Source organism: Alternaria arbusti, assembly GCF_024043155.1.
Source record: "Alternaria arbusti strain BMP 1465 chromosome Unknown scaffold_16, whole genome shotgun sequence".
Taxonomy (NCBI): domain Eukaryota; kingdom Fungi; phylum Ascomycota; class Dothideomycetes; order Pleosporales; family Pleosporaceae; genus Alternaria; species Alternaria arbusti.
Genome location: NW_026249956.1, coordinates 672,022 through 695,327, shown reverse-complemented (window position 1 = coordinate 695,327; position 23,306 = coordinate 672,022). Strand labels below are relative to the sequence as shown.

Here is a 23,306-nt window from a genome sequence, read left to right as displayed (position 1 = left end):
TTCTATCAGATATCCCATAGTTTTTACTGCGCATCAATAGCCTGCTTCAACGCTTCAACTTCGCCTTTCTGCCACTCAGTGACCTTGCCCTGCCACTTTTCTCCCTTGCCGCCTCCTTTCGCCGCGCTCACAACCTCCTTCACCTTCGCCGCCATCTTCTCAACCAAGTCAGGTTTGCCAAACACGACGATGGATCCAGAGCTCTTGACCTCGCCCGAAGACAAGACAATGACAGCCTCTCGCTCTTTGACAATTTCCTTAACTTCGAAGAGCACAAGGTTGATGAAGTCAAGACCATCTGTTGCGCGATGCATAAAGGCCGTATCGTGGCTTTGTAGGTAGTTCTTTATGCGATCACCCTCGAATGCTGCTATCTCAGCTAGTAATTTCTTCTCCTTCTTCTGCCCTTCAGAAATTTGGTCGCTCATTCTCTGTACTTTTGCCGCAACATCCGCAGGCGCCGACCCGGATGACAAAGACACAGCGATGGAGCGAAGACCGTTGATAGACTCCGTAGCCATCTTGATCGCGCGATCTCCAGCCGTGAAGAAGAGCCGGCAGTTGGTGCCTCGTACCGACTGCATGTGGTGCAGCATTATGACATTGATGTGCGACGAGTTCTGCAAATGTGTCCCACAGCAAGCGTTGTAGTCCATATTCCCAATCCTGATAAACCTGACAACACCTTTCTCTTTATCGTAGTCTTCAGGTAGGCTATCGCTTCCCTTGCCTTCTGGTGTTTCTACAGTGATCGGCATGCTCTCCCTAACCTTGGCATTGCAATTCTTCTGGATAGTTTGGAGTTCTTCTTCCGATGGTTTCCGTGGTAGTTCTACGTAGTTCATTTCTCCGGGCTGACCCATGCTCCAGCCGAGCGTAGGCAGGTCCATGGAGTCCATGAGGGCTGAGAGGAGATGTTGGCCAGTGTGTTGTTGCATGAGGTCCCAGCGGCGGGCGAAATCGACCGTTTGACGGACTGGTGTTCCAGGCTCGAGAGGTGTGGGAGAAAAGTGGATGCAGCGGAGACCGTGACGTTGTATACTTCTTATCGGTACTTCCTCCCCCTTTTCGTCTTTCAGTTTTGTAAGGACACCATAGTCTGTATGTTGGCCACCACCTTCCGGGAATAACACGGAGTCCGCAAGCTCGATAAGCCATGTCTTGCCGGATGCTGCATCTCCGTTTTCAAAACCTTTGGTGGGGTCTGTGGACTTCTTCGTTTTCGACTTGCCATTCTGTTGTGAGGACTTTGGTGGCACGTATTCTTCGCAGGATACTACCTCCGTCTCGAGTGTTTGGAGATAAGAATCCTTTTGGCATTGCAAAGCACCAACAATGGCGGGAGTAGGGGCTGCAGTCACGCCCATAGTGACAAAGCTGTAAGATCGATATGTGGGTTGAGGACGTTGGATGGACGATGGAGTATGACTCGACGTCAAGAGCACTCTGGAGCGAAAGACAGAGAAGCCGAGGGAAATAGTGCGTTTAGTCAGAGCATTGACTACAGACATGGAACGTCACTACTTGAAGGGCTTTCAATATGTATGGTCCCGCCAAGATACAAATTAGATGTTTGAATTTCTCTTCTGACAGCATCGTCGTCAATCCACATTAAGAAAATGCGGATGGAGATAGAGTGGCTGTATTGAGACTAGACTGCAATGGGACTAGCGTCTTCCCGACCGATCAACGCGCTCCAGGGCTTCCCAGGTGCCCGCCACGATACCACTCTGCACTGTACATCATCGCGTCGCGCGACGAACACGGCCTTCGAAACATTGTCCCCACTTTTTGGCGTATTCATGGCGACGGTGAACGCGATGGGAACGATGGCGGGGCCTGCACACCCACCGCTTCACGGTTTAGAAGCGATGATGACGTACTTGAAGTCAAAAGTCGCGAAGCTTTCGAAAGGCTTTGTTGATCACTACTAATGAACAGACTGCTGACCTCCCTCTTTAAAATGTCGCGACCGAAGAAGCCCACGCATGCAGCCGTAACGCGATTCGTCGAGACGTTCCTACCGCCAAAGGAAAACGATGTCCAGCGACTCTACCACACGCCGCGAAACCCTCGATACGACCCTGAGACCGCCGTGGTTGAGCAGATTGTATTGAGTGTTACCCCTACACCAGGGGTATACTCGTTGATCGGCTACCCACTAGACGAGAGCACCATTGGCGCAACGACGCTCCTCCCAAGAATATACCCCCGGCCGCCGCGAACACTATGCTTTCTGCACCGGCCTTTCCAACTCGACAGGCGCAGCGTGCGCAAAGGAACACTTGTACTTTCGAGCCATACATCTTTCGACGAAGTCCTCACTGTTGGATGGAACACGGTGCTGGCGGAGCGCCTGGGCATGGCGACGGCGGACTGCCTCTGCGTGCAAGGCTACAAAGGAGATCCAGAGAGAAAGATTGGAATCTTTGGTCAGGTCTCTAAATCTCTGGATGCAGTCCTGAGCCAAGTACAGAATGAGTTTGGAGCATCGGAGCTCGCGCACGAAGGATCCTCGGACGAGATACGCATCATTGCGATCATGAACGCCTTCAACGAGGACGAGGTGCATCGCGTGTTGGCAATGGCTCAGGAGCGTGGGTGGATAACGGAGGGTGAAGACGGTGGACACTTGCTTTACCTGACTGGTCAACCCAGAGTCAGTGGCATGGAAGCAGCCAAAGCGCTGGGCATGTCAGTAGCCTGCGTAGGACATCGGCAAGGGGAAGATTGGGGCATTCGCTTCCTCGGCCAAGAGCTTAGGAAAGCGTTCCCTGGTGCGCGTGTGGAAGAAGTGTATGAGGAGGAGATACCCGTTGTCAGAGAGAAGAAAGTGCCTGTAACACAAGATACCGCGCCGCAATGAGTCACCTGGCAGATAGTTCGAACGAACCGTCAGCTGGTTCCGACTGCCTCTTACCTTACATTCCGGTCTTTTACCACCAGTGCTGCCCTCATGCCGTTTCCGTGCAAACGGGGGAGTCGCGGTGAGGCGCACCTTCCCATCTTTAAAGACAGCGGTAGCCTCGCGTGCTCCAACTCCCACGTCTTGAGCCACTTCTTCCACCATCTCCCCCACGCTGTCACTTTGTTCCCAATTGTTTGAATTGACCTCATTAATTCCTTTGGGGTTTGGCACTGCAACTGCGCTTCTCAGGATGCCCATTCCTTATTTTGACAACATCAGCACGGACTTCACCGGTGTATGGACAAGCCCACGAAAGCGAAAGGCACCATCATCTGAGCAAGAGGTTTTGGAATTGCCTCCACCGAGGCGCAAGTCGAGCGCAGCATCATGTCCTCACTCCATGACCATTGTCCGAGCTACCAGGCAACTGTCCGCAGAGAAGGCGCAGTGTTCAATCTGTCTCGAAGACTACCTCAGCACCCCCGACGGCCGCGAGAAGGTGATACCAGTCAAGATTGGCTGTTCTCATATTTTCTGCCGAGAATGTATTGAGACGCACCTCTCCTCGAGTACGAAGTGCCCACTACCTTGGTGCGATGCGCACCTTCCCTTACGACCAGATGCGTGCGAGTTGTGCGCAGCATGGGCGCGAGAGAATGCGGCTGCTGGATCACTTGTAGTGACAGTACGTGCTAGAGAGATGCTCGGTAGTATCAAGGATGCCCTTCGACAGCTCGCTCAAGACGACGAAACCTATACACTACCAAAGCAAGCAGAGAAACGACTCCTCGCTCACGTTCGTACCACCCTGAAGCGATACGAATGGCAGTTTCATACAGGTCTCGACCTTGCTGAGCTGCTGGATCCTTTCTTGCTCGCCATCAACATCGCAGATGCGCGCAAGCACTATGGCTCAGAGCTCAGCGCACCCAAACTCGAGCATACCCAATTCCCACCCCGCGAACACGATTTTGACGATTACCCACCCGATGAAGAACCCTGGATTGCAGCGTTCCTGAGGCAATGGGCGTTGGAATACGAGAAAGAGAACGGAGAGATGAAGGAGGGCTGGGGCGTCTGGTCGATGAAAGCAGATGATGAGGCAAGTTGGGAGTGGCCATACAAGCGGATACAGGCACACAAGACTGGCAGTGATGGCCATGTTGAATACCTTGTCAAATGGGTAGGGCAGCGTCACTTGGCGTCTTGGGTCAAGAGGGAGCAGCTGGTTGCTGAGGCTCGCGACATCTACGACAAGGCGCATGGGGTATCTCATCGCTTAGAGGTGATTGAGGGGTGTGACTGAGGTTCTCCTTCCAGCCTTCGTCTTGGGATGACATCCGCATGACGGATAGCGAGTGGTGTGTTTGATGAACATTCTGCACTTTTATTGTTTTCAACGTCTTGACTACCATCTCGATCAAAATTGGGCACGACGGAAACTGTGTCGCACTATATACTTACAAAAGAGCCATACTATACGAACCCCTACTACATACTCTGTGTAGGAATCTCCGCATGCTTGTGTACTCTTCATACACATGGTTTCGATTCAGTGTAGGCGGCAGCCAACACCAACTCTAATATGCTCTAGTGTCGTGTTACCCTGCGATGACGTGGTTTTGACTAGTAACAAGGTTTACTTTTCCATCTAGACTCCTTGCTCAATGTACTCGAGTCATTGTGCGGCTACGCACATGTCGTTCCTTCCAGCCGTGAGTCGCTGTCGTCTAGGAGGGATCGTTTTTTATGGAGTAGTATCGTAATAACATCGCACTGAAAAGTTATACAACCTGTCCAATTTTCGAGTTCCCTATCGTAGAATCGAGTGTAGAATCCCAGGGTCTAGTGTACCAACGTAGCGGATTGGCCGTCTTCTTGAACATCTACGAATCCCTCAATCTGCAAGACTTCGGCTGAATACACGGCGTCGTAAATACGACGTATATCGAACTAGCATTGTAATTGTGTCGACTCAAGAGCGCGCTGAGTGTGTCTAGCCTCCGATTGGAAAACAATGACGACGGTGCTAGAGGCCGAGAAGCAACGTTTCGGCACCGTCTACTACTACTGCATTTATTCCAGCCCGTTCTTTTCGGCACAGTCCGATGCACTACCGGAACGTCCTCGACTACTACATTCACGCTTTCCAAATAATTCCTTGGGTTCAGCCTCACCGATCATCCGATATGAAGACACCTAGACGGGCCTGCTAAGCTAACAGCGCCTCTAATATTGAGCATACGACTCTTGATTTGTCGACCGGCATTCCCTGCGCTAATTTGTTTTGGTGACCGTGCTTGAACGTTGATGAGGTACCTCTGCAAGCCTCGTCAAGGAAAAGGTTACGGCGCCCTTGCACTCCGAGAATTGCGTGTCGCACATTGACCTTTGCTCTTTGCCGTTGCTGCCTGTGGTCTCCAGAGGTGCCTAACGGCTTTTCGTCTCGAGTTTCAGCCTATCTTCTCATCTCGGATCCCGCCCCGCACCCGGCCGTCGCCTGGTTTCTCCTCCAGGGCTGCTACCCGTTTCACCTACAGGAACGCCTCCAGCTTTCGAGTGCTGCAGCTGCACCGACGGCGCTCGACGTTAGAGACGCCCAACATTGTTCCCTTGCTAGCGACCTGCAGGCACCTGAGACTGACGATTTGCGCCAAGCCTCTAGGCTGCATCCGGGATAGAGCGCTCCACAGAACCTCGCTCAGGCTTGCTGTCATCTCTGTATCGCGCGGGCCCTGAAGTTCAGCAAGACGACGCGTTGTCTTCCTTCTCTGCATACGTCTACCCTTCCCCTGGGTCTCATCTTCCCCGCTCCTAAGTGTGGCCTCCTAAGTGTGGCGCTCACCCTCAAGTAAGACCTGTCTTCCTTTTATAAGCTTGCACCCCTCACTCTCTTTCGTCTCGACAACTTTCAGCCACTGCTGCGTGCAGCCAATATCAACATGTATCCGAATCCTCTGCCTGCAAAAGCTGGATTTTTTTTCTTGTCCTACTACAAGGCGCATTCGTACCACCGTAGCAAGTCGCACTACCTGCAGCAACATCCTCATCCCTCATGTGTAAACATGGCTTTCCCATCTGGGTCAGTGAGATTTGCCGGTAGCCCGGCCCTGCTGGTAACATGGGAATATTTCAAAAATCTGGCGATTCCTTCTCTTTCAGTATTACTTTCTCGGATCTTACAGACCGAACGCTAACATGGCATTACCTTTAGGCCTTTCTTACCCATCCATCGGTTCTAGTACCGAACCATTGGGTGACACCTCTTCGTTTTGGAAAAAGTCTAGAAGATTACACATCAAGCAAATCTTATCGAGGAAGAGAAGACCTGTCGACTCCACGGGCTTTGCTTCCAGCGCATATCGCAGGATCCAATCGGAAAACACACCTGAATCCGGTGGTCCTCCGGCCTTGTCGCACGTGCCCATTGTCTATGATCAGATTGTAACACCCGAAAGTCCTTGTACGAATATTGGTTATAGCCCTTCGCGATCGAGTGGCAGTCCTAGCCTCGCTGGCTCTCCATTGCCAAGCGACAAACCCTCCAGCGAATCCAGCGTTTCGCCTCGTCATGTGGAGATTGTGATACCAGATTGGGCTATACTTCTACAAAGAGTCTCACCGTCTTCTATCGATCCCATTTTCGATCTTGGTGGATTTCAGCGCGCACCTACTTCTCTACATATCCCGACCAGGATGGCTAGCCGGACCAACACCCTGAACTCTCAGACATCGGCACCCTATTTATCGAGTCGAAACAACAGCCAGACCAGCTTGCATCATGAAGAAGGCCAAGATGGAACATCGTCGACCCGGACGCCTGGTATCTCTCAGTCACCAGCCATGCTTGCAGGCCTTGCGACACCAACGAGTTCAACCGCGGGGTTGTCGGGCTTAGTCTGCAATGTACATCGCACAACAGGCAGGGAACCTCACCCGCTCGTAGGCGCCACCACCACAATATTAGGCGACAAGCTGTATGTTTTCGGCGGCCGTCGACTTTCCAGAACAAGACCGCAGCTTACATCGGACCTGTACGAGCTTGACCTTGTCAAGCGCCACTGGACAAAAGTCGACGCCAAAGGTGACATCCCGCCTCCTCGGTATTTCCACAGTGTTTGTCCGCTTGGCGACACGAAGCTGGTTTGTTATGGAGGCATGTCACCTGTAAGCTCGTCTTCTAATCAAGCAACTTCCGTGATACAAGGTGCTCCCGCCGATGCACAACCCGAGGTGGTGGTCATGTCCGATGTTCACATCTATGATGCGCCGACAAAAACTTGGATGCACGTTTCTACAAGCGAATCTCCACAGGGTCGCTATGCTCACTGCGCGACCATCCTTCCTAGCTCGGCCGTTTTCAGTTCGACCGGAGCTGCGGTGACAGCCATACGACACAATCCACCTTCATCGAATCCAAACCAAGGTTCCCTGGGTGTGCAGTTGGATGGCGAGGGCGGTGCGGAAATGCTTGTTGTGGGTGGTCAGGACAGCGCCAATCACTACATTGAACAAATCAGCGTATTCAACCTCCGGAGTCTGAAGTGGACGGAAACGAGCACATTAGGCAGAAGTTGTGGCGCATACCGAAGCGTAGTCGCGCCCCTCACTAGCATTGACCCGAACGATATTGGTGGAGGAACACGACAGGGCAGTGAAGCAAGAACACCGGAGGAACGGAGTCCGAACAAGACTGGCGAGTCATCGATGCTCATTTATTCAAACTACAACTTCCTGGACGTCAAGCTCGAACTACAAGTGCGGCACCCCGATGGTACGCTTTCCGAGAAGCCAATGCACGGCAATTTCTCGCCGCCAGGTCTCCGCTTCCCGAACGGTGGTGTTATCAACAACCACTTTGTAGTGAGCGGCACATTTCTGACATCGTCGAAACAAGAATATGCGCTTTGGGCTCTTGATTTGCGAACGCTGAGTTGGGGACGAATCGAAGCCGGCGGCAACATCTTCAGCCAGGGAAGCTGGAACAGAGGTGTGCTCTGGAACCGTCGGAATTGTTTCGTCATTCTTGGCAACCGCAAGAGGAGCTTGGTCGAAGACTATAATCATCGGCGCATCAATTTCTCGAACATGTGCGTTGTTGAGCTAGAAGCATTCGGGCTCTATGACAACCCACGCAAGGTGACGCCTGCGTCAGGGTTCAACTCTGTCAGCGCACCGCCACAGCATGATAGACTTGATATGCTTGCTAGTGGCCGCACACTTCTACCCGCAGCGACCGAGCTAGGTCAAATGGCGTTGGGTATGAAGGAACTTGCCGATATGGATTTCCTCGCTTTACATGGTGAGCGCATACCCGTTAATTCCCACATCATTGCTCGACGCTGGGGTCCTTATTTCAACCAATTGCTCCGCGAGAGTGCTCAAAACGCGGAGAAAGAAAACGCTGAGGCGGCGACTTTACGGCCCACTGCCACAATGCATCCCTCGAGGAACTCAAGCATTACTATTACACCTTCTATCCGAACGAACTACTCAACAGCCACAACGCTTACCGCCAACACTATAACACCATCAGAGGCTACAGCTGTATCAGCGAACTCCTACTCCTCATTAAGCCCACCAGAACCTTCATCACACTCACCATCACAACGGCCTCGAACATTATTCCTACCTCACACTCATCTCACACTTCAAGCGCTTATACATTTCTTATACACATCATCACTACCACCACATAACTCCGCCTTATGTTCACCGCAGATTCTCTGCTCTCTCCTTCAATTAGCGCGACCGTACCATATCGATGGTCTGTTGGAAGCAATTATCGAACGACTTCACGTACTATTGGATAACAGGAATACCGCCGCCATCTTCAATGCTGCGGCCATGGCGGCTGGTGGTGGCTCCGGTATTGCTTTCAAGGGCGTCAACGGTGTATCAGGCACGAACGGGACCACAAATGGCTTCTCCAATTCAGTTTCGAGCAACAACAGCACAGTCGCGGACGTCGAACGAAGCCTGGATGCCGGTCTGCGCGCACTCCGCGTCAACACAGACGTAGATCGAAACCACGACGATGAGGTCAGTTCAGCGGCGTCTGAATCTACGTCGGCCTCGGCCTCCGATAGCGGTTTCGGGGATGGAAGTGGCATTGAAGACAGAGAAACCTGGAATGGTGAAATGAGCGCAGTGGTTGGGCTCCAAAAGCGAGGTCTGCGGGGCCTGATGGAGGGTCGCAGAATCAGGGAAATGGGGAGAGGAAGAGATAGAAGCAGGGACGATGGGGGTTCCATAGGCAATGGCGATGGGGTAGGCCTTGGCCTACAAGGCGCTTGATCAATACGATGAGAGAAGAGGGGGAGGCAAGAATGGTCATCTACATCGCGAGAGGGGGTTGGTAGAGACTGGCGTTAGTTCATTCTTCGATGGGAATTTTTCATGATGATATGGGTGGTTTAGGATCGTGATACAGGTGAATCAATATGATAAGTACTATGGTATCTATACTTCCGTCCCAATGTCATTTCAGTTCCCCATTGCGTCGTTCTTGAAGACTTCTCCTCGGCTCGATGACGCGCTGGCTTTTCATACATGATATGCGTGGCCGTAGCCATCTGAAGAGACTGATGAAGAACGGGTCCCAGTCTTTTTGCTCTGATGGCTTTTAAGCTGTCGCCCTGGTACTGGTATACCTGGAAATGCCCTATCTGGAAAGAAAGATCTTCGTGTTCCAACAGCCGATATCGTTGGTTCGAAGACTCCTCGTGAAATTCGATATTTTCGAGGAGCAGAGTGTATACTGTACTCTGCCCAATCTGAGTCGTAGCAACGCGATGCACTGGACAGGCCACGACATTAGAAGAGCGCCTCTCAGTCGTTTTCTCAAACATAGCGGACGTCCCCTTTCGGGTTTCTCCAACTCTCTCAGTGGCCCACCCTAGCAGCCTCAGGTACCCTCGGCATATAAGGCGGTGGTGCTTCAGATGAACATCTCCCATCCCAGCTCTCCGCTTTCCCGCCAATCACCCTTCCGGACGGTAACCGCACTGTCGCTACGCCATCTTCACTCCTCAACACCCTTAGCCCGCTTCCCGGTCCGCCGTTCATGCGCAAAGCCCGTTCTTGGTCGTGTCTTCGACTCCGGCTACGCACGTAGACTAGGCTGAGGACGACGCCGACGAAAGCGCCAACGAAGATGATGATGATGAGAAGGACGGTGCGGTGGGTGTTGCACGAAGAGTCGTATGTCGTTTCGCAGTATTCTGAGCGTTTTTGATGGGAGGATGGTTTGGAGACTGATGAGTGGATGAAACGGGGTGCCATTATGTGTGTGGGTATCGATAGTATGTAGATATGTGTAGTATAAGGGATGTACCAGATGCAGGCCGTATACACACAGGAGGTACAATCGAATCTCTCGTGCGTAGAAGTCCTTGGTATGAACAAAACACCCCAAAGCGCGAACCCACACCCTACATATCCCTTTTCCCACTCCCCCTCTCCCGGTCAATCACCTCCCTCCACATACACAACTAACAACAAACCACCATCTCGGCCTGAAGGCGCAGCAAGCAGCCTCACACGACTTGTCAATCTGCCAGGTTCCCGCTTACATTTGGTACCGCGCCTCAATAAATCTGAGAAGAGACATTTTTGCGCCGTGCCTTGCCTCAGGCGTCTAAACGGGGTTTCAGCATGGGCGTTCTTTCGTTGGTTGATTGCTTTGCGGATGGGTGGTTGCATGCACTGCCCCGCGGCGTTGGGCCTTGGAGGCAGCCTCACCGGGCGGGATCTAGCGCGTGTGCGAGCGAGGCGCTGTGGGTAGGCATGCGCGCAGCGTAGGCTTTCAGCGACATTGTTATCGAGATGGGCGGGCACAATGGGGTATTTTGGTGGATGAAAGGCGTTGTTGGAACAATGCACTGGGTGCACTGTGGGAGGCAGCTGCGACCGGCTTGCCTGAAGCCCGCAACACCATCCTTTCGAGCGCACAGCGGCTGGCTTTCTCGTGACCTTCACGCTGCGCGCACATCTCTTTGATATTTCCGCCCGCGGCGTTGCTCTACTCCAGAGTCGCTTATCAACTTCCGTTCTCAACTTTGGACGTTTCAACTGCACTGTGAAGGTTGTTGGGCGGCGCTTCGCGACACAGAACTGTGCCGTACGGGGGGCTTAGCTGTGCCTTCTTCGCGCAACATGTGCCTCGATGTTAGGCATCGTGTGATCGCGCAATTGTGCCTAGGCGGCCTACAAGGCGGTTGCTGAGCGATCAGGCCCAGGGCGGTTCATCACAGAAGGCAGGGCAGGGCGCAGTTGGCGAGGCTGTCGCAAGTTGAGTCTAGACGTTGCTTTCGGCATGCAGATGACCAGGACGGTAAGTGAACGCAAACAAAGTGGAATGAGAGCACGTAGCGGTGCTTCTTTTGCTTTCACCATCAATTTGTTTTCTGCACGACCGCGTGTTGGACATGGCTTTCATGCTCTCTCAGACCATTAGAGAAAGCCATCACAGCCTTCTCAGAGTCTGTATGCAGATGGTTCATGGTTGCGTCTGCAGCCAAATCCATGAGATAACGAGCTCATATAGTAACATACATTGTCATCTCGATAGCTACCTCAGCGAACTGGTGCTGTCCAAAACCGCGTTGAGTGACTTGGACTGTGCACTCATACGCGTGTGTCAAACTTCACGCGCACCATGGACCTTTATGTCCCGAACCCGAACTGGATTCTCGCCTCGAGGCCGAGCACCCAACTGGCTCAGGGTCCACGCCACGCTGGTCGACATGGGTGACGTTCCAAAAAGTCCACTTGGAATCCCCCGCGGGGACCTTTCGGTATCCCCGATTAGGCAATCCACAGAAGATGCCGGGAGGCTTCCCCGCAAACAGAGCATCGCGGTCTTCCACAATCGTCCATGCATGCCGTGGAGGAAGACAGTCCGAGGCCAGGCCTATACCAAGAGAGTCCGGTGACCAGACTTCCGCCTGGAGCCGGTTTAAAAGTCCACAATGGCCCCGGCTTGCGTGGAATTGACGAACCGATCTCGCATTTCTTCTTTTGTATAAATACCCTTCCGCGAGCGACGTTGTTTACGCATACTTTGATCTTCAGTCCTGTTTCGTCTCTTTTCGTATATCGCTGATATTCAATGATCCAAACCATGCCTGCTACCCAAGGACTTCCAGAGTTTAGCCTAGCAGGAAAGGTGGTGCTGGTGTCGGGTGCTGCTCGAGGACTCGGTTTGACACAAGCCGAAGCGTTGCTGGAAGCTGGCGCACGAGGTATGCATCTCCACATGTCAAGAGCGACCGGAGGATATCAAACTGACACGCGCCTGCAGTGTACGCACTTGACAGACTCGAAGAACCCTCAGCAGACTTTGCGCCAATCGCCGAGAAAGCAAAGAAAGAATACGGAACCTCGCTCGAATACCGCCAAATAGATGTTCGAGATGTGAAGAAGCTCCACGAGATTGTTGAGGAAATCGCCAACAAGGAAGGCAGACTGGATGGGTTGATCGCTGCTGCAGGTATTCAGCAAGAAACCACTGCGCTGGAGTACACAGCTGAAGACGCGAACCGCATGTTCGAGGTCAACATCACCGGTGTAATGATGACTGCGCAAGCAGCCGCGAAGCAGATGATCAAGTTTGGAACTGGAGGAAGTATCGTGCTCATCGCCAGCATGTCCGGTACTGTCGCAAACAGGGTATGGCGGTCCCAAGTCCTTACCGTTTCTCACACTAACAACGTCAACAGGGTCTAATCTGCTCAGCATACAACGCGTCCAAAGCTGGTGTAATACAACTCGCTCGCAACCTCGCATCGGAATGGGGCGAGCACAACATCCGCGTCAACACAATCTCGCCAGGATACATTGTGACGGCAATGGTGGAGGAGCTCTTCAAGAAGTACCCAGAGCGAAGAGACACATGGCCAACGCAGAACATGCTGGGTCGTCTGTCGAAGCCGGAGGAATACCGTGGTGCAGCAGTCTTCCTGTTGAGTGATGCTAGTTCATTCATGACTGGCGCAGACCTTAGGATGGATGGTGGCCATGCTGCGTGGTAGAGTAGATAGTTAATTGCTAATACGAAGTACAATGTCCAAAGCCCTGTTGCTTTGGGAATATGTGAAGGTGTTCTGTCCAATACGGAGCTTCGGAAGTCGGTGGGATGATGCTGAGTAAGCCGCGTGGCCGCGATTGTCGCAATGTGGGCAGGAGGGTTGGGAACGTTCGCTCTCGCCAGAGCGCGTTTGGTCGTTCTTTCTGCGCCATGAAGACTTCAAACGGGTGACAACAGCACGACTGGTAGGGAAACACCTGCCATGTGCCACTCAACGCCTATTCCATTATATTTACACCGCGGCGTAACCAGCTACCGCCCGTCCAAGACCAAGCATCGTTACGAGCATGACGGCGTCTACGCCCTCTACCCTATCCCGCTCTAGGAACGCCATATTGTTCCTCGCCGGCGTATCCGCTGCATACGCGACATATCTCATTGTCACCAACGTCCAGAGCCCCGGCGCAGGCGATGGCCTCCAGCGCAGCAATGCGGTCCGTAGACGGCGTCCACGCGACCAGCCCTCGGCACCCTCACTCCCTCTGAACGAACGAGAAATACCATTTCTAGGCCTATACGACCTCCTCGGTTACCAGGTACCGCTTGACCCTCGCAATCTGGGCACGCCGAGCGAGTTGCGCGACACGATCCTGCGCGCGCAGCCACACGCCGACAATGATACGATAGAGCGTCTCACCGAGAGCTTCTACAACGAGTTCCTCGACCGCTTACTAGTCGTACTCTACCCAGACCGCGCTCTGTCCCCGTCGCAGGCAGATGATATCCGTATCTGGCTGCAACATCGCAACCCCGATAATGCAGGAGTGCATCGTGCGGCAGTAGCCCGCGCTGCGGCAAGACATGCGCAGATATTCCCTCCTGGCGATAATCTTGCTCTCGATGACGCCGAGAGCGTCGCAGCTACAGACGTTTCGTTGGGAAGCGACGAGGACGCGGATGACGCTATCGATCCCGAAGGCCAAACCCTCCAGCGCACGTTATACCACATTGCGGAGGATCGCGCAAGACTGGAGGGCGTCATACATCGTGGAATCACATGCAATGGATGTGACGAGAAGCCCATCCGCGGCACCAGGTGGCACTGCGCCAACTGCCCGGACTTCGACCTGTGCTCCAACTGCGAAGCAACTAACTCGCATTACAAGAACCACATCTTCTACAAGGTCCGCGTACCTGCCCCATATCTGAGCCTACAGAAACAGGAGCCGCTCTACCCCGGCAAGCCTCACATGATGAGCCCTTCGATCGACCCAGCCCTCAAGAGACGCCTCGTAGCCGAGACCAAGATGGAAGCAGAAGAGATTGAGGCACTGTGGGACCAATTCACTTGTCTCGCAGGCTCCGAGTGGGCGGGTGATGCAACTGGAGTAGGATGGGCCATCGATCGACGCGACTTCAACCACGCTTTCATCCCTCGCTATAACGGCTTCGTCGCCGCACCGAACCTCGTCTACGATCGCATCTTCGCATACTATGATACGGACAAGAATGGCCTCATCGGGTTTGATGAGTGGGTCAAGGGTCTGGACGGCATGCACGACTCTGATGTGAATGTCAAGGCCCGAATAGTCTTCAACGGATACGACATCGATGAAGATGGCTACATATCGCGCAAGGACGTACTACGCATATTCAGGGCATACTACGCCATCGAGAAGGAGGCTACACGAAACTACATCTCAGAGCTGCAGGACGAAGTGACTGTGCGAACAGCTTTGGACACAATACGCTCTAGTCAGCCACTTGGCTCTGCCTTCACGCCCCGTAATATGGCTGCCTCGAACGCCAACAACCCCCGCCTACGACACAAGCGGGAAGAAGACGCGATTACGACTCCACCGCTGCTTGAGCACAATAGCGATGCAGCAGACCGGGCTGAGATGATAGGGACCGCAGGTATCCATCACGTCGTCGCACCCACCTATATACCGCAAACGCCAGGGGAACAACAGGCGGACATCGTCACTCGGAGATGGGCCCGCAGACAATACTACATTGACGAAGAAGAAGGCTTAACGCGGCCCGAAGGGTTTGAGGAATCAGACCCTGGTGAGCCAGAGACTGCCGATGGTGCGAACGGAACGACTGAAGCCGCAGATACAAACGAAGACTTGGCCCGCAACAGGAGCTCGCGGTCATCTTCAAGGGTCCGCTTTCAGGACGACGTGGAGATGGACACACGCTCCAACGCCTCATCATCCAGGCCTGTCGGCGAGCGTTGGGGTGGCTATGAGATACCTCAGCCCGAGCAAGATCTTGGCAAAGAGGTACTGTATCAGGTTACGCAGCAGGCTTTTAACGAATTGCTTAACCCGCTTTTCCTTGAGAAAGAAGATATGGCCATGGACGCACATGAGATGCGCAACGAGCGTCGCGCAAAGGCAGCCGCTATCGACGAGCTGACTATGCACCACTTCACAGAGAGTAAGGCTGCTGTCGAAGCCATTGTTCACGTCGGTGCCTTTCGATACTCCAAGTGCATGATCGATAAATTCTGTCGGGCCCTTAACCATGTACGCCCTATTAAAAGCTTATTCCGCAACGGCGACGATACGCCATGCACTCAAGAAGAAGCATGCCGAGTGGTCGAAGAACTTTACGACAGTGTGGAAGCGAAAGTGCTCCAATCCGTGAAGGTTTCCAGGCCCACAAATGTTGACAACATGACGACGTGGAACACTTTGTTGATCAGGTCACGGCTTCGATCAGAGGTTGTCGATGCTACCATGGAGTGTATAGACAACAAAGGCTGGCTGATACCACCACTTGTGAATGAGAGTCTGCCTAGTATTCACAGGGATCCTACCATGCCTCAATTTCGGCCGAACTCGTCCAATCTTCCATCTGCAGGGACTTTGCAGACTACCTCGAACAGCTCTTCAAATAGTAGTGTCATTTCCGACACTGACACATCCTCGATAACCTCGGGCGAAGATATTATGAATCGTTGTTTCTTCATCGCGGCAGGCTACGATGGCCTGGAACGTTATCCGGGGCAAAGATCCGTTGGCGAAACTGAGCCCCTGATACCTGATGGTATGGACTCTTCTGTAGGGGCTCCTCCGCCTGACTCTTCGGTGCAACAGCAAGACAAAGAAGATGATCCCTACACGATCAATTGGCGATGGTACACCGACAATCCAGAGTTTTACTATCTCTTCGCTCAAGACTCTGAGGGCGTGGACACATTCCTTTGCGCTCGTAACCCGATCAATCATTCCGCGAGTCCACATGACCCTGAGGCGAATCAACTTAAGCCGTTGCAGCGCTCGATTCGACAGCTCGCTATGAACCCGAAGTCTAACTTACATCTCATAATGCTAGCGAGTCTTGAGGCTGTTGAGCAGGAGATTGACGAACGAAAAGGAAGCGGGCTGGTCAACTTCGAGGAGTTTTTGGAGCATATGAGGCAGGGCAGACTGAAGTTCCTTGAGGCTTGGATGGAATGGGTAAGCATGTGAACTCGTGAGCAAGAAGATGGGCGTCCTGCTATGTCCACTTCACTCAGACTTCATATGCTTAAAGGGGATCTTGCAATTCCGACACGCCTCGGCCATCATTCAGCTCACTGTGCTGACGATTACATCTAGCCTAAGGCACTAGCGATTCTCGGATTTGACTGACATCGCTTGTGTAGTTTCTACATTTAACGAGTCTCTCATTACGATTTCACAGCTTGGCTTGCGACTGAGGTGTTAGTCTGGAGCCAAATCTGGTTGGTCAAGGTGGCACTACGGCAAGGGATATACATATCCACGTGAGGAGGAGACAAAGAAGAACAAGCAGGCGCCAGTAGCTCTAGAAGTAGAGCCATTTAGGCCCCCAAAATACCCAGACCTTAGGTCTACAAAATGGACGCACAACGAGTCCCGAAGTTTTGTCCCGGCTGCTAGTCCGACATTTTTCATTCGCTTCGCTTACCTTAGTCTTCGACCTCAGCTGTATGCAAGCTCGCCCACCAAGCCTCATGCAACACTGGATATCAAGTTCCACATTGAGCCCGATACAGCGTTAAGCCACAATCCGTAACTGGAAGTGTTCCGTCTCTACCGTGGCGATAGTAAGCGACCAGCCGATGCACAGCCTAGCGATGACGTCCACCCGAGCTTCTCCATGGGTGATTCTTCTCTAGCTAACGAACTTCCAGCTGTAGAAGACCGTGTGACTCTGGCAAGGTAGTGAGTGGAGTAGGGCATCCTTCTCAAGCCATGTTATTGTTTCCCATTTCGAGGCTGCAGAAACGAGAGATGGACTCAGCGAGCCGGATATTCCAACCCTATGATACGAAGCCAATGTTCTCAAGCCTAGCGTTGGCGTTCGAGGTACTCTAGCGGCATGCATCAGTAGTGGTACCTCAAGAGTATATAAAGTCTCCCATCAACACACTTAATATACTTCTACTCACGCAAGTATTCAACACGACGTGACACCGAACCCATAGTCGAGCCATACAGCCATCATGAAACCCTCAACCTTTTTCACCTCAGCTATCTTCACCCTCGCTGCTGCCTCATCCTTCCCTAGCCCCGAAACACTGGCTACCAGCGACATATGGATAGGCCTGAACTTGAACAAATGTCTCGTCAACGCTGAAATCATTTCCCAAGCCAAGTAAGTTCCCGTTAGTAACTACCATGGTTCTCTCCAAGACTTCCAGAACCTCGAATCTCCCAATACATCCGTCTAACAAACCACACAGTCTCGCCGCGCAAAAGGTCGTAGCCAAAGAAGTCATCGCCGCCTACAACGCCTGGGACATCGAGCGAATCCTCGGCTACCGAACCCCAGACTGCAAGCAAAACATCCTACCCGCCAGCTTGAACCGCACAGCCATGACCAACGACGAATACCGCGTATTCTTCAAAAGAATCGAGCCTTTGTACAAGAACTTCACGGTACACATCCTCTTATCTCCAAAGCACACCAATACAGCCAGACAACTGACCAAGATAACTATAGGCTAGAGTCCTACAAGAAACGCATGACCCCGAGGCACACACTTGCATTATTCACGCGCGGAGTACGGCGACAACTGCGATTGGACCTTATGGGAATGAGTACGCGCTTATCTTGACGTTTACGGAGGATGGCACGAAGGTTAAGTATTTCGATGAGTTTGTGGATTCGGCGTATACGCTGGATTATGGGAAGAGGTTGACTGCTGCGTTGGCGAATGGGACGGGGACTAGTCTTTAGGGGAGATGGGATGGTGTTTGTTTGTGGGGAATAGGTTTTACGATGTATGTGAACATATAAGAGTGGTAACAGTGCATCGTCTGAGAGATAGGTGGTCGTAATGTTCGTCTCTATTGTCTATATGTTTGGGCGAAGCCCTCGCTTCATGCACGTGCCGCGCTGTTATAGCGACGGCACTTCTAGTAGCGGTGGTCACTTGTATATTGTATTTCCCCGGCAACGATACATGGACGTCGTCCTGCGTTTGCGCAGAATGACTCCAGTGGGCCTCTGGTGCTGACTCTGGGACGACCATAAGAGGTGCAAGTCCCTAGTCTTTGCCATTCTTCTCGTATACATGTAGACAGCCGATGCATGTCGCAATGATAGTTTGTTGTTCTGTATCCAAGTAGGCAGCCTCAAGGTGCGATGTGAGGTATCGCTTGTTCCTTCAAACTCAGATTGCGACTTCTGTCCGTATCTGTCGTCTCCTCGCTCCATCTTCCTGTCGGTGTACGAGGTCGTGTGATACGTGCCTCGGCATCCATCTCTTCAAAGTCCTCCGGCTGTGCCGGCTCGCTTATGACCTTTGTTGTAGTGACCAGCTTGATGTCTTTTGTACCGAACCCACAGAGATCGTCTGAGCTTTCACTTCCTGATGGTAACGTAATCCTACTCTTCGATCGTCCTCTCCTTGTATGTGCGTTCGTCGCTTCGATTGTGCATTCGCCTCCAAAGCGCTTGGGCTTCTCGATCCAGAATGCAGCGAAGGTGTCCATGACGTCGTCGTCAGAGGGTGGCTCATCGGAGAATATCATGATGCGTCGGGTGCATGCGTATAGAAGTACATCTAGCCAACCGTTTGATGTGATCATTGCTCCTGATAAGCAGAGGCGAGCAAGCGAGGGTGGGTTGCCGGACATGGACGCCATTCGGGCGGAGGCTAGGGGAATAGTGCATACGACGTAGACGAGCGGGTATACGACCATGAGGTTTGCGATGGAACGTACGCGCTTGGCTTCTTCGGTCGTGTAGTAGCCGGAGCGGATTCGGATCGACAGCATCGCATAGATAATGGCGTATATCAGGACGTTTCCGAATTCACTGCAACAAGTGTTAGAGTAGTAATACGTCTTTTGGGTTTCAGGAACTTACAAGGCAAAAATCCAGATGTAGTGGGTCCATAACCGTAAATCTTCTAGGTCGTGATGGATCCAACACCATACTCCGGATCGTACGTAGATGCTTTGCCCATGTATACCAAGGCCGATTGAAGATACCCCCAAGATGAAGGCCCATAGAAGAAAGATGCAGATGTAGAAACTCCGTGGTTTCAGGCGGAAGTCCAAGATGACGGAAGCAAATGTGTGCAATCCGATAACGAAGCACCAAACTCCACTTCCCAAGTCACCCGTGGAGACCAGCCAGCCCTGCGCAAAACATATTGGATTGGTGACTTCGACGGATCCCAGTCGTAGCCATTCGACGTTCAGTAAGAAGGCAAGCGCCTGTTGGATGTCCGCCCAGAGGAGGTTGAATATCAAAATGACGAATTGGTTGCTTCGTTTCGACCGTAGTTGCCAGGATACCAGTTTATAGGTGAGTAAGAAAAGCAGTGCTACTGATGCAAAGAAGCTGATGAATCCCAGAGCGACAACTGAGCGTAACCACGGATGAATATGTGCCGGTAGTACGAACGAGGCCGATTCGACGTCCAGGGGTTCCCGAATGGTCATTGCGATTGACGAACGATTGATCCTGCAACGTTTCGAAGGGTATATAGGGTACACCTAAAAAGAAAGAGGCCTCCGGCTGTCCAAAACTAACATGTCGAACCTAAAGTCAAAAATATATCGTAGGCGAAGTAAAGTAAAAATATGGCGTTTGACCGAGCACCAGCGCAGGCACAGAGAGGCACTACCATGGGGGCAAGCGGCGATGATGTACAATCGGCTTTAGGGCCCCAGCTTGCTGAGAGATGCCATGAACCCACGACAAGGAGTATCGTAATCTACAGATCCACTATAAGCTGGGGAGAAGAGACGCGATGACCCCGGTCCCCACCCATCAACGCTAGCGTCGCTCGTGGCATCCACATTGTCCTAGCCGCAGCGTGGGAAGGTGCTTGCTAGCCCACAAGCGTTGCAGCGGGTTGTATGCGAAACGTAGCAGGAGGTATTCCCGGCGCGTGGGGATGCTCTAGAAGGCAGTGGCTTCAATCTTGCGCCCGCCGTTATGTCGTCTTTTGCTTCGTGGTTTCTGCGCAACACGGTGGTCTGTGAAGCAACTCACCCGAAAGTCAACAACACCTGAACCTCCCACCTGGGATGAGGGGAACAGAGCGTCATCTGACAGGCGTGCGATCATGCATACCACCGACCCAAAGACCGACCTGCGGCACGGCCGGCATTACTGTATTTTGAGTGTCGAAAAGTCTCGGCACCACTGAAGAGGGTCAGTGGCTTCGGCTGGGCCACGAGGAGCTCTTCCTTCGGTTAATGTGAAGGTCAAACCTCAGATCGTGGTTGGTGGATAGGCAGCGGGAGCTTGTGGAAACACCGGATGATTACACACTCGCAAGCAATGAGCCGTGTTCTTCTCAACGACATCGTGTACTCATCGAGTCCAGGTCTCATGTCGCGGCGCGACTGCGGTGGTGATGAAGGTCACTACAATCTGATCGGCGCTAGCTCCGGATTATCCCCCAGGACAAGATCATCAACACCAGGTTCTCCTAACCAGGTTCCCTCTGGGTGCAAAATCTCCGTCACGAAGCGAAGCACTGAATCTCACTAACATGTTACGCTCTGAACACTGTACGTTCAATCTCACGCAAGCTTCAAACATCGGGCTATCCGAGCGTAGTGTCAATGGCCCGCCTGGCCCGCCTATCCCCAAAGCAGCCGGACTGCCGGTGGGCTCTGCGCACGGCTGCACACCAAAACCATGGCGTGCGCAGGTTGACGACAAATGTGGTACCCTTCGACGCATCCACGGGAGATGGACGTGGGTATCTTTCTAGAAAAAGAGGTATGGAAGCCCTGGTGTGCACAGGCATCGAAACGCATTCGAGCCATGCGACACACGACTCGGAACACAAGACACAAGATCTTGATTAATCAACACCAGCTACTCCAATGAGCTCTTCTCGTCATGCTTTGAGGAGGGCCTTCTTTTGATGAGTATGCGCGCACGGCCCGTTAGCCTTTCTTTTACCCCGGGAAAAATGACTTGGCCGAGCACAGTCGCGATCCTTCTCAGCCAGCCAAGTGCCTACGCCCGATCATGCGTAATATCGCTCCTGACCTTCCGTTCGTGGAAAGTTGTTCGAGGAGCTTCAGCCTTGTATGACAATACGATGGCTCGCTGCACGTCAAACTTTCGGCATCTGCGTCCTTTTTCGCCTTCGGCCCGCTTCCCACGACTTTCTACCGACCGCGACAGAAGCTACCGCCCTCCTGGGCCAGTACGAACTGGTTTTGGGAGGCAAGCGCGCATGTGAGAGAGGCCGTCAGCGTCTAGAGCACGGAAAATTCAAAGTGTGCCTACCACGATGTGAAGCACAGGGCATCGTATACTCAAGTAGAGAGCTAGAAGTCAAGAATGCTTCGTGTAGTTCTAAGATGCTTATTTTTCGTCGCTTTGGGCTACCACGTAGGAGAAGACCTATTCACACCTGTTCGGTTTCTTCCTTGCATGGACAACAGCTTCTTGTCGCTGACATGCGCATCCGGCGCATCCGAATCTCTGGGCACGCACCTGGGTTTTGCAGATCTGACATCGATTATCTTCCTTCTAGAAGGTTTCCGCTATAGTTTAGATGCGTCTAGATATGCGTCACAGTTCTGCACTAAGCTCACTTGAGTGGATGCAGAAGAAGCGAGGCGTTGGAAAGGGGTACCGACTTCGGAGAAAAAGTAAAGTATTTTCCGCGCATACTACAGCTGCTAACTGGGAAGAGATATGTCAAAAGCTGGTCCGAACATATCGACAACGCGATGAATCCGCACGTACGCCTTCGGTGATGATCAAAAGGCCAAATTAACACGACTGTGTTTAGGCTCAATAAGAAAGCGCTAGAAGATGCAACCACAGATCGTGTTGGTGCAGTAATGGAAATAGAGTCGTTAAATCGTAGTCGTGCGCTCGTAGTCGTGTGCTCGTAGTCGTGTGCGCGTGCTCGCACCATCGCCTCGACATATCCGCCAACTGCATCACACACACTGAGCACAAATTCGCGATATGGAAGTCAACATGACAGCCATTTCATTGATATTTGTGCGTAGAAGACGCCCGATAGCGTATGTTGTGCCTCCGGTCCTCGAATCCTGCGTATCTAGCCATGCTCTTTCGGTATACGGCCACTTGGGTTCAGCTCGTGGGTCCTAATTATCTCCCATGTGAGGTCTTCTATAACGATACTGACCATCTTTCTTTTCCACATCTATACCATGTTTTCCGGAATTTTTGCCTCGCTTCCCGTCTCGCTTACTGGACTGCTGTTGTGAAAGTGGAATTTCTTCTTGTGGCTGTGTGGTCACAGATATCCCGCTATCGTTCATGCGCCTATCACCAGGAGCGGCATACACTTGTTGCGCTTGGATATTGTGTTGACCCATCGACTGAGCCGTGTCGTGTGCTGAAGGGGTCTCAGGGTCTGAGACCTCCGGCGAACTAGGTGATGGCTCGCGATCCGTGCTGGGTTGAGCGGGCATCCTTTGGGTGAAAGTGGTAGCCGCAGGTGCTGGGGCTGCCATGTGCGCATGAGCTACCGGAGGGACAGTTCCGGCAGCTGTTTGGACTGGATTACGGATACGAGCGTACGCGATAATGGTAGCTTCGCTGACCTGCTCCTGGTTCGCCATCGCAAATACCCCCTCTGAAGTCTGGGTGAAACCATCCATTTTGAAGTCTCCTTCGGGAGGATTATGGCCGCTCCCTATCGAGTGGAGACCACTGTTAGTAGAATTCTTGATCTCCACCTATTAAACTGTTAGTAAAGCTCTCCACGAAGTCATTGGAAGAGCTGCTTACCCGGGGACCCTTAGTCCGCTCCTGCGTCACTCCAGTCGGCACAGAAGTATTCCCCCGTCTGTCTGTATTTGCGTCGTCCGAGGGTCCCTTTGAAGAAGTATCCGGGTTCTCATACATAGGTCTCTTTGAGGAAGACAT

At 52.5% G+C, this 23,306-nt stretch overlaps 9 protein-coding genes across 9 annotated transcripts; 6 read left to right on the top strand and 3 right to left on the bottom strand.

Annotated features, from left to right (window-relative positions):
* Positions 1-23: 23 nt before the first annotated feature.
* Positions 24-1,367, bottom strand: J4E86_009357 (uncharacterized protein; the record flags this gene model as incomplete). Its single annotated transcript, XM_051449863.1, has 1 exon — positions 24-1,367. One exon carries the CDS (start codon positions 1,365-1,367, stop codon positions 24-26), a length of 1,344 nt encoding a protein of 447 aa, XP_051299200.1.
* Positions 1,368-1,963: 596 nt separating this feature from the next.
* On the top strand, positions 1,964-2,866 carry J4E86_009356 (uncharacterized protein; the record flags this gene model as incomplete). Its single annotated transcript, XM_051449862.1, has 1 exon — positions 1,964-2,866. The coding sequence occupies one exon, from the start codon at positions 1,964-1,966 to the stop codon at positions 2,864-2,866; it is 903 nt and encodes a 300-aa protein (XP_051299199.1).
* A 292-nt stretch (positions 2,867-3,158) lies between these two features.
* On the top strand, positions 3,159-4,214 carry J4E86_009355 (uncharacterized protein; the record flags this gene model as incomplete). Its single annotated transcript, XM_051449861.1, has 2 exons — positions 3,159-3,477; positions 3,550-4,214. 2 exons carry the CDS (start codon positions 3,159-3,161, stop codon positions 4,212-4,214), a joined length of 984 nt encoding a protein of 327 aa, XP_051299198.1.
* A 2,390-nt stretch (positions 4,215-6,604) lies between these two features.
* J4E86_009354 (uncharacterized protein) lies at positions 6,605-9,205 on the top strand (the record flags this gene model as incomplete). The annotated part of the gene is made up of 2 exons (XM_051449860.1): positions 6,605-8,455; positions 8,630-9,205. 2 exons carry the CDS (start codon positions 6,605-6,607, stop codon positions 9,203-9,205), a joined length of 2,427 nt encoding a protein of 808 aa, XP_051299197.1.
* Positions 9,206-12,032: 2,827 nt separating this feature from the next.
* Positions 12,033-12,942, top strand: J4E86_009353 (uncharacterized protein; the record flags this gene model as incomplete). Its single annotated transcript, XM_051449859.1, has 3 exons — positions 12,033-12,153; positions 12,213-12,580; positions 12,631-12,942. The coding sequence occupies 3 exons, from the start codon at positions 12,033-12,035 to the stop codon at positions 12,940-12,942; spliced, it is 801 nt and encodes a 266-aa protein (XP_051299196.1).
* Positions 12,943-13,285: 343 nt separating this feature from the next.
* J4E86_009352 (uncharacterized protein) lies at positions 13,286-16,420 on the top strand (the record flags this gene model as incomplete). The annotated part of the gene is made up of 1 exon (XM_051449858.1): positions 13,286-16,420. The coding sequence occupies one exon, from the start codon at positions 13,286-13,288 to the stop codon at positions 16,418-16,420; it is 3,135 nt and encodes a 1,044-aa protein (XP_051299195.1).
* A 998-nt stretch (positions 16,421-17,418) lies between these two features.
* On the top strand, positions 17,419-17,923 carry J4E86_009351 (uncharacterized protein; the record flags this gene model as incomplete). The annotated part of the gene is made up of 2 exons (XM_051449857.1): positions 17,419-17,570; positions 17,659-17,923. 2 exons carry the CDS (start codon positions 17,419-17,421, stop codon positions 17,921-17,923), a joined length of 417 nt encoding a protein of 138 aa, XP_051299194.1.
* A 630-nt stretch (positions 17,924-18,553) lies between these two features.
* On the bottom strand, positions 18,554-19,198 carry J4E86_009350 (uncharacterized protein; the record flags this gene model as incomplete). The annotated part of the gene is made up of 1 exon (XM_051449856.1): positions 18,554-19,198. The coding sequence occupies one exon, from the start codon at positions 19,196-19,198 to the stop codon at positions 18,554-18,556; it is 645 nt and encodes a 214-aa protein (XP_051299193.1).
* Positions 19,199-22,578: 3,380 nt separating this feature from the next.
* J4E86_009349 (uncharacterized protein) lies at positions 22,579-23,306 on the bottom strand (the record flags this gene model as incomplete). The annotated part of the gene is made up of 3 exons (XM_051449855.1): positions 22,579-22,625; positions 22,708-23,116; positions 23,169-23,306. 3 exons carry the CDS (start codon positions 23,304-23,306, stop codon positions 22,579-22,581), a joined length of 594 nt encoding a protein of 197 aa, XP_051299192.1.